Source organism: Scyliorhinus canicula, chromosome 12 (assembly GCF_902713615.1).
Source record: "Scyliorhinus canicula chromosome 12, sScyCan1.1, whole genome shotgun sequence".
NCBI lineage: Eukaryota > Metazoa > Chordata > Chondrichthyes > Carcharhiniformes > Scyliorhinidae > Scyliorhinus > Scyliorhinus canicula.
Genome location: NC_052157.1, coordinates 153562684 through 153572307, shown reverse-complemented (window position 1 = coordinate 153572307; position 9624 = coordinate 153562684). Strand labels below are relative to the sequence as shown.

The 9624-nt window shown below is 47.7% G+C and overlaps 1 protein-coding gene across 1 annotated transcript; it reads left to right on the top strand.

Moving 5' to 3' along the window:
• Positions 1-1637: 1637 nt before the first annotated feature.
• On the top strand, positions 1638-9216 carry LOC119975078 (multidrug and toxin extrusion protein 1-like). Its single transcript, XM_038814585.1, has 3 exons — positions 1638-1727; positions 4453-4537; positions 8824-9216. Exons 1-3 carry the CDS (start codon positions 1647-1649, stop codon positions 9060-9062), a joined length of 405 nt encoding a protein of 134 aa, XP_038670513.1. The 5' UTR covers positions 1638-1646; the 3' UTR covers positions 9063-9216.
• Positions 9217-9624: the final 408 nt, after the last annotated feature.

Below are 9624 nucleotides of genomic sequence, written 5' to 3'. Positions count from 1 at the left end.
TGTCTCTCCTCTCGCGCTGTTTTCAATGTCCCGGCTGTCTCTCCTCTCGCGCTGTTTTCAATGTCCCGGCTGTCTTACCTCTCGCGCTGTTTTCAATGTCCCGGCTGTCTCTCCTCTCGCGCTGTTTTCAATGTCCCGACTGTCTTACCTCTCGCGCTGTTTTCAATGTCCCGGCTGTCTCTCCTCTCGCGCTGTTTTCAATGTCCCGGCTGTCTCTCCTCTCGCGTTCTTTTCAATGTCCCGGCTGTCTCTCCTCTCGCGCTGTTTTCAATGTCCCGGCTGTCTCTCCTCTCATGCTGTTTTCAATGTCCTGGCTGTCTCTCCTCTCGCGCTGTTTTCAATGTCCCGGCTGTCTTACCTCTCGCGCTGTTTTCAATGTCCCGGCTGTCTTACCTCTCGCGCTCTTTTCAATGTTCCGGCTGTCTTACCTTTCGCGCTCTTTTCAATGTCCCGGCTGTCTCTCCTCTCGCGCTCTTTTCAATGTCCCGGCTGTCTCTCCTCTCGCGTTCTTTTCAATGTCCCGACTGTCTTACCTCTCGCGCTGTTTTCAATGTCCCGGCTGTCTCTCCTCTCGCGCTGTTTTCAATGTCCCGGCTGTCTCTCCTCTCGCGCTGTTTTCAATGTCCCGGCTGTCTTACCTCTCGCGCTCTTTTCAATGTCCCCCACAGTAACAGTCTACTTCCCCACACCCAACTGTTTAGCTCTGCCAATGATCATCACCTGCCTTTAACAATGCAATTGGCTTAATAATGTCATTGCCAAAGGATGCAGTTGCTAACACATTGATAATTGTACAATTAGAGAGGGTACCTTGATTTCATGGCCACCTCTCACCTAACCATAGATGTTGGAAGTGAGTTATCACAGCTGAACCGAGTCAAGGGTCTCGTCCAACTTTCACACACGTACATTTCCAACACAGGAAGAAGTCATTCAGCCTCTGATCTCCGGGTAAACGTTCTCCAAAGCGGTCTTAAGGACTCGCGGCAAAGCAGAACCGTCGAACAGAAACTTATAGCCAAATTACACACACAAGAGTACGGCCTGAACCGGGACCTTGGATTCATGTTGCATTATATTTACCCCCCACCATCTGGCCTGGGCTTGCAAAATCCTACCAACAGTCCTAGTTTGAGACAATTCGCACCTCTGTAACCTGGGATTACCCCTCTCTCTGGATCTGTAAAGACTTAATTACCTGCAAATGCTCGCATTCAAAGTATCATCTTGCATCATTGACTTTGTCTATATATATATATATATATGTTTCTGGAACCTACCTCTTCATTCACCTGAGGAAGGAGCAGTGCTCCGAAAGCTAGTGATTTGAAATGAACCTGCTGGACTTTAACCTGGTGTTGTAAGACTTCTTACTGTGCCCACCCCAGTCCAACGCCGGCATCTCCACATCATTTCCAACACAGATCGTTACATGCTAATCAGGCATGGGACCCCTCTCTTAACTCTTCACTATGGATTCCAGGGGTGCTGAGGCCAAATGGGGACAAGTCACTCTGTGCAGGCTGACACCAGCTATCTGATAAAGATGAGATATTCCACAGAGGAAAAGAGGCGGAAGGAAAACTCAACTTCATTTGTCTCCGTACTCACTGCACCGTTACTATTTTGCAGGTTTCTGGTCCGGAATGCTCATTTGCGTGATTGTACAAGTAACTTTTTTTCTGACAGTGATTTACAGAATCAATTGGAAAGAAACATCCAATCAGGTAAGAATAGATGATAAAAATAGAAAAATTGAAACATAGAAAAATAGGAGAACATAGAAAATACGGCCCTTCAAGCCCGCTCCACCATTTATTATGATCATATCCGATCATTCAACATAATAACCTGATCCCGCTTCCCCTCCATATCCTTTGATCCCCTTCGCCCGAAGTGCTATATCGAACTGCTTCTTTTTGTTTTCTTGTTTTAAATAAATTTAGATTACCCAATTATTTTTTTTTCCAATTAAGGGGCAATTGAGCCTGGCCAATCCACTGGGCTGTGAGGGTGAGACCCAAGCAGACCCGGGGAGAAAGTGCAAACTCCATACGGACAGTGATCCGGGGCCAGGATTGAACCTGGGACCTCAGCTCCGTGAGGCACCAGTGCTAACCACTGCGCCACCGTGCTGCCCATCTCACTGCTTCTTGAAACCATACAATGTTTCGGACTCAACTGCTTCCTGTGGTAACGAATTCTACAGGCTCACCACTCTCTGGGTGAAGACATTTCTCCTCATCTCAGTATTAAATGGTCTGACCCGTATCCTCAGACTGTGACCCTCTGGTTCTGGACTCCCCCACCATCGTGAACATACCTTCTTGCATCTGCCCTGTCTAGTCCTGTTAGTATTTTATAGGTTTCCATGAGATTCCCCCCCCCTCATTCTTCTGAACGCCAGTGAATACAATCCTAACGAGGCGGCACAGTAGCACAGTGGTTAGCACTATTGCTTCACAACGCCAGAGTCCCAGGTTCGATTCCCGCTTGGGTCACTGTCTGTGCGGAGTCTGCACATTCTCCCCGTGTCTGCGTGGGTTTCCTCCCTGCCCTCCGGTTTCCTCCCACAAATCCCGAAAGATGTGCTTGTTAACCAAGCAGGCCAGCAGCACAGTTCAATTCCCGTAACAGCCTTCCCGAACAGGCGCCGGAATGTGGCGACTAGGGGCTTTTCACAGTAACTTCATTGCAACAAAGCCTACTTCTGACAATAAAGGAAAAGAGAGAGAGACTGACTGAATCTTTCCTTACAGATTAGTCCTGCCCTCCCATGAATCAGTCTGGTGGTGATGATTTATTCAATCATTTTCTAAAAAAGTATTTATTTTCTTCCAACTCCCTTGTCTCCTCACACCTTGCACTGCAGTCCATTGGCAGAGTGAACGATTAGTAAATCCCCCAACATCATTCCTCATCTGGCCACCAGGAGGGGGTAGAGAGTCCCTTGGTTATTTTGCCGCCCATGATGAAAATGTAAATTCTTTGATGTAAATTCCCAATCTGGCTGAGTGATGTCATCAACTTTAAGAGTTCACAATGGCCCCCTTTTGAGAAGGGAAGAACCGATAAACTTTTAAATAAGAGAAAAGTACTATGAATTAAAATTAATGAAAATTTGGTCCCTTCTGTTGATGCCACACTTCAGTGCCCCCCTGTGCCTACGATTGGCACGTTCTACTCCGCCGCAGTTTTCATGATGTTGGACCATCTTGTGAAACGTAATGTTTATAGTCCCTCAGAGGAGACCTGAATCCTCTTCGCATGAGGGGAGCTTTTAAAAGATAAGTTCAAAAGGTCCTCCTCCTGCCCCCTATGCCAAACTCTGCATTCTACCCACCTCCTATGTCCGATCATGCTTCTTATGCCTAGCTATGGCTTCTCCATGCCCATTGGCCTACTATACATTGTCTACAATCAATGAAAGCTGTAGTGTATAGAGGGTAGGTGTAAAAATAAGCTTTTATGAAAAGTCATTCATTCATAACTTTCTCTTATTTTGAAAAGTAAGCCATTTCAGTACCAGCAATTAAAAATGTTGCTCAGCCAGACCCTTTAAAGTCTCAATCACAAAAATGGCAAGCTCTTGAAATCACTTCACTGTGTCAATAAACATTGTGAAATTGACAGAGAGATCAGGGGACCTGAGCTGTTAATCAAACAGCTGTAAATCTGGGGCACAGAAAGGCAGAACTTGGCATGGGGGGGTCATGGAGGGATGGGTGGAAGGGCGGAACCTGGCATGGGGTCTCGAGGGCCCATGGGGGTTGGGTGGAAGGGTAGGATTTGGTGTAAGGGCATGAGGGACCATAGGGATGGACATGATGTGGCATTAGTGTGGCATTGGGAATATTTGGAGGGTGAGGGTGGTGAGGGCTGGAGGGCCACTGTGTTTTCATTTCAACTGGGACAGGGTCCCACAGCACAAAGATTGACCTTCGAAACAGCTGGGTTCTGCACTTGCCAGCCCCTGTGACTGCCTCCAAACTTTTCCCCAGATCGGCGGGCCTGACTCCAGCCCACACCCAACCCCCCCCCCCCTCCCCCCCGGCAATGAAGATCCCATCTTTACCGGCACTTCCCCCCCCCCCCCCCCCCCCCCCCCAAGACGGGTGGGACAGCATGTGAATTTTCCTGACTTCTGCTAACAGCCTCGAAGAGGGGAGTCCCAACCAATTTTCCTTTTCGGGTAAGATCTGACCCTCATAATCCTTGTTCACCTCAGTGACTTGCTTTTGAACAGACCTCAGCTGTAACGTTGGTCCTCAGACTGGTCTGAATGGTCATTTCCCAACAAAATTCGTCCCTCCCACCATACCTTGGAATTCTACTCAATATGTCACTGGGCGATCTCATGAAGGAAGACTTGAAATGCCAGATCTCCAGAGAGGGCTGAGGGTGCTGTTCTCTTGCTTCATCTTTCATGATGATTTTGTCCTTTATTGAAAGGCCCAGGTTAATGCGGGTATGGTGAGAGATAAAATGGACATCACAAGCAGCACCCCTGGTGGCCAAAGCAAGGATATTGCAACAGGTAAAAAGAGCTGTTAACATGTAAGAAGTTCAAACGTTCACTGTAAATGAATGAACAAATGGACAAGGGGGTAGGTGGGTAGGGTGGTTAGGTGGGTGTGGTGATATACATCTCTGTATATATACTAGGGGTTAATGTAAATAAACTACAACTGTGTAACCACTAGAGGGAGCACCAGAGATGTCATGACATGCAGCCAATGGGTCATTACAACAGGACACAACCAATGAGTAATCAGGACACCCAGAGGTGGCATTACCACAAGGGGGCACTACACGACCCATATAAAAGGACAGGGCAAACATGCTCTGCCTCTTTCCACAGAAAGTCATCTGGAGAGTACATCAGGGTTGATCAACAGCATCACACCCAGCACGTGGCTTAGAGCATGCTGGTAAAGATTGACTGGGTTACTGCAGCTAGATTAGCAGAGAGTCAAACTCATTTAAGAACTGTGCTAATAGTTCAATAAACACGTTGGACTCATTTCATAGTCTGGAGCATCCTTTGTCAAAGCATACATCAAGGAAGCAGCTTATGCTACACGAAGCAGCATAACATATAGCATGGTAGCATTGTGGATAGCACAATCGCTTCACAGCTCCAGGGTCCCAGGTTCAATTCCTGCTTGGGTCGCTGTCTGTGCGGAGTCAGCACATCCTCCCCATGTGTGCGTGGGTTTCCTCCGGGTGCTCTGGTTTCCTCCCACAGTCCAAAGATGTGCGGATTAGGTGGATTGGCCATGATAAATTGCCCTTAGTGTCCAAATTGCCCTTAGTGTTGGGTGGGGTTACTGAGTTATGGGGATAGGGTGGAGGTGTTGACCTTGGGTAGAGTGCTCTTTCCAAGAGCCGGTGCGGGCTCGATGGGCCGAATGGCCTCCTTCTGCACTGTAAATTCTATGTAAATCTATGTAAACACAACAGTGGGTGGGCTGGTAAGGTTCTCAAGTGGGTGAGTTTGCAATTGGGTAGGATGGGGAGACAGGCCAGTGGGTGAGGTGGATGAGTGGGTGGGGCAGAGTGTAATCAGATTGGCAATCTGACCGATGGTTTAGTTGGTTGATTGCGGAAAGGAACCAGGGTGATTTTGGTTGGGGGGGGGGGGGGGTGTAGTCTAAGGGTGATTGGATGGATTGTGTAGTTGCGAGCTCAGAAGGGTAGTCAGGTTGCTAGTCAAGTCGGGGGTTGCCATTTTTTAAAAAATGTGTTCATGGGAGGTGGGTGTCGCTGGCTGGGACGGTATTTATTGTCCAACCCTGAGGCCATTTTGTAAGAGTCAACCACATTGCTGTGGGTCTGGATTCGCGTGTAGGCCGGACCAGGTAAGGAAAGGACATTAGTGAACCAGATGGGTTTTTATGACAATCGACAATGGTCATCATTAGATTTTTAATTCCAGATTTTTTATTGAGTTCAAATTTCACCTGGTGGGATTTGAACCTGGGCCCCAGAGCATCACCCTTTGTGGCTGGGTTACTGGTCCAGAGACATTACCACTGCCTCCCCATGTCAGGGGGGGGGGGGGGGGGGGGGGTCAGTATGTGTATTTGTGGTCGGGATGGGAATCAGTTCTGGAGTTACTCTAGGACGAGGTTTTAATCTGTGTAACATTTTCTTGGGAAACTATCCAGGTAAGTACACTTGAACTGAACTAAGTCTCCAACTCTAACTCTGAGTCAAAGACATTCGAGTAGAGGCCCAAGTAGCAATGGGATTTCCCATTGGAAGTTGAAGCTTCCCGGCAATTTCCACAAAGGTCAGTATGTCAGGGTTTCTGCAAGATCCTGACGCACATCTTTGGCCACAAGTCCAGTCTCTGATGATCCACAGACTGGAAGATTTGGACCATTTTTATGAAATCATTCAAAGTTATAACTTAGTTAATCTGTCAACGTAAATTGTGCTACGCAAAGTTCTCCCTGTCAAAAATGTTCTGGAAATTTGCCACAACGGAGCCAGTCATCCTCTCATTAATCCTCTTAGTTTAAAGTCCAAACCTTGCTGGAGGTCACTGAAGGCATCGGCAACTTATAAGACATATGAGAGAGGGAAGAGGCTGTTTGTGTTTTCCTGCATTGTCCGACAGTGCTTAGCGCTGCTTCCTCACAGCACCAAGGACCTGAGTTCGATCGCGGCCTTGGGTGACTGTGTGTGTGCGGAGTTTGCAAGTTCTCCCTGTGTCTGCGGAATTTCCTCCGGGTGCTCTGGTTTCCTCCCACAATCCAAATATGTGCAGGTTAGGTGGATTGGCCATGCGCCTTAGTGTCCAGGGCTGTGCAGGCTAGGTGCGGTTAAGGGGGTAAGCTGAGGTGGGCCTAGGTAGGGTGCTCTTTTCAGTGTGTTGGAGCAGACTGGATGGGCCGAATGGCCTCCTTCCGCACTGTCGGGATTTTATGGTTCTACAATCACAGTTTGCTGTGCTCTTCGGTCTGGCTATGCAAAGAGGTGATCCCTCCCCAGAAGGACCAGAGTATGGAACTGAGCAAAGTGGGAGAAGAGATGGAAATGCCCATAAGAGAATGAACGTCCGTAATGGATGTGTGAGATCCGTTAAGAAAGTTGCCTTTCTTAACATGATGCAATTATGAGAGTTTGGTAGGGGAGGGAGCTGGGAGAGAACTTACCTTGATGAAACAGATGAGATAATTCATCTTCTTCCTGCACTGCGCAATTCTTGTTGCGCGGATGCCAGTCATGCTGACCTCCTGGACCACGGCCTCCCAGGCCAGAGAGATGAGGTTGCTGTGCTTCCTGGACCCTTCCCTTGGGTAGAGGACGAGCCTCTGCACTGAGACTCCTCAAATCAAGGCCTTGCGGGCATGGTGGCTGGAGTAGGGTACACACTCCTTCCTGAGGCAGCTGGCGTTTTGCCTCTGAGTTTTGGACATCCTCCAAGGTCTTGTGGGCTGGAGAGAGTGATGTTTAGGCTGGACCGGTGTTTTAAATACGAACCCCTAGCTAGCAGCGACTAAATTAATCAACTCTCAGCCCGCCAGGCGATTCAGAGAGATACTCGCTGATGCATAATTAATGAGGCTGCCAGCGGAGAATCGTGCGCGATTTCTCGTCGTTTTGGCCAGCGGGGATGTGGCCACCAGAACGGCCCACCACCACGCTTACCAAAAAAATGGAGAATTCCGCTCAGTATTCCAGAATTCTCCAGCGAACACCATCTTTACAAGGACAGCATGGGTGCAACTAGATGGCCCACCAGTATTTCTCAGGACAGCTAGGGATAGTTCTGTTGCCAGGTGTGTGATTGAATACTCTCCATTTGCCTGGATGTGTGCAGCTCCAACAACACTCCAAAAGCTCAACACCATCCAGGACAAAGCAGCCCCGCTTGATTGTTGCCCTTTCCACAGACATTCAATCCCTCCACCACCGACAAATAGTAGCAGAGTGTGTGCCATCTACGAGATGCACTGCAGGAACTCAACAAGTCTCCTTAGATAGCACCTTTCGAATCTATGACCACGACTATCCAGAGGACAAGGGCAGTAGGAACATGGGAACACCACCACCTGGAGGTTCCCCTCCAAGTCACTCCACACCCCAACCTGGAGAAATATCGTCCGTTCCTTCACTGTCGCACTCCCTGGAACTCCCTCCCTAACAGCACTGTGGGTGTACCTACACCATATGGACTGCAGGGTTCAAGAAGGCAGCTCATCACCACCTTCTCGAGGGCAATTAGGGATGGGCAATGAATGCTGGTCGAGACAATGACATTGACATCTCTTCAATGAATAAAGCAAACTCAGATTGGCCTGTGGTCATTGATGGTCAAATCTATCAATGATATGGTCATTGGTCTTTTTCCAACCTTTTGTCGGATTGCTGACTGTGTGATGCTTTGGTTTTGTGATAATGGTTCTCAGCTGGCAGCCAACTAGTAGCTCAACTTTGAGTTGGGTTGTGGAGGGTTCTGAACAGTAGGTAGAAATTCAAAAAGAAAAGAAAGGACAATGTCCAGGTTAAACTACTGTGAAGTGATATGTTGAGGTGATCCTTTAAACCTTGTCAGGACTACATAGTCAACCTTCTGTATTCAGTCAGTAGTGAACCTCTGCATTGAAATGATGTAAAGCTAGGAGTTCAAGAGCTCCGATTGATCACCATGCTTTTGACATGATCGATCTCCTGTGTGTAGATCATGTGGTTTTGCCAATGGTTGATGGTCATGGAGGAGATCATTGGCCTGATCACCAGTCCTCGTGTAAAGTATTGAATCCCTGGTACCATCATGTACTTACAACTTTTCAATGTGACTTTCCTTCACAGAGGAGGACACAGAGCACAATGCAATGGTTTTGCTGCCCAATGTTTGTGATTTGGAACAACGGTTAACCAATGACCGGGTGACAGAAGAGACTTCCATTGTGAACGCTGGAGTCATCACGGTTGGAGAAATCTTGACCACAAAACAACTGATCATTCGTCGTGGCCTGGCCTTCCTTTCAGGCCCACTCATCCTGGCAATTGGACTGGCGATACACTTTAGTCTTGAAAAGACCCCGTAGACCCCAGTGAACATTGTAGAGACAAAGCAAGATTATTGTCTACAGCATGAAGAGTAAAAGGGCAACGGAGGGAAAAGTTCACACACAGCCTGTTGCTACCGATGAATTTGAATCGACTGCCAAATAAACAGTACACCGATAATTATTAACAATGGTCAGTTACGAACAGTTTTAAATGTTGTACGAACAGTTGAATAATGTTAAGCAGTGGGGTCTAAAAAGACAACTTGCCATTCAGTGGCTGTCAAACATAAACAAAGAAGCCTCTTGCTGAATAATACCTTTCTAAGATGTTAAATCAGTATCGCTCCATAGTCAACATGGACTGAAGATAGCAAGGGCAGATTGTTCTTTTTTTTGGGAGGTTTCAAGTCCAAGAGGCGCTTGTTAGTAACACTGCTGATCAAACTGGTTCAGTCCTGAATGATATAGCCACTGCGCAATGTCTGGAGTAGTTACTGAGAGAACTAACACACGATTATCAATTTACCGTTTGCAGATGCATCTGCCAATGACAGCATTAGTAGGAGGAACCACTGCACAAACGTTGTATAGGCCTTTT

Coding starts and splice junctions, on each gene's coding strand:
- LOC119975078 (XM_038814585.1), top strand. CDS start 1,647: ATGCTCATTTGCGTGATTGTACAAGTAACTTTTTTTCTGACAGTGATT. Junction 1,728..4,452: donor GGAAAGAAACATCCAATCAG/GTAAGAATAGAT, acceptor CTTTATTGAAAG/GCCCAGGTTAATGCGGGTAT. Junction 4,538..8,823: donor AAGCAAGGATATTGCAACAG/GTAAAAAGAGCT, acceptor TTTCCTTCACAG/AGGAGGACACAGAGCACAAT.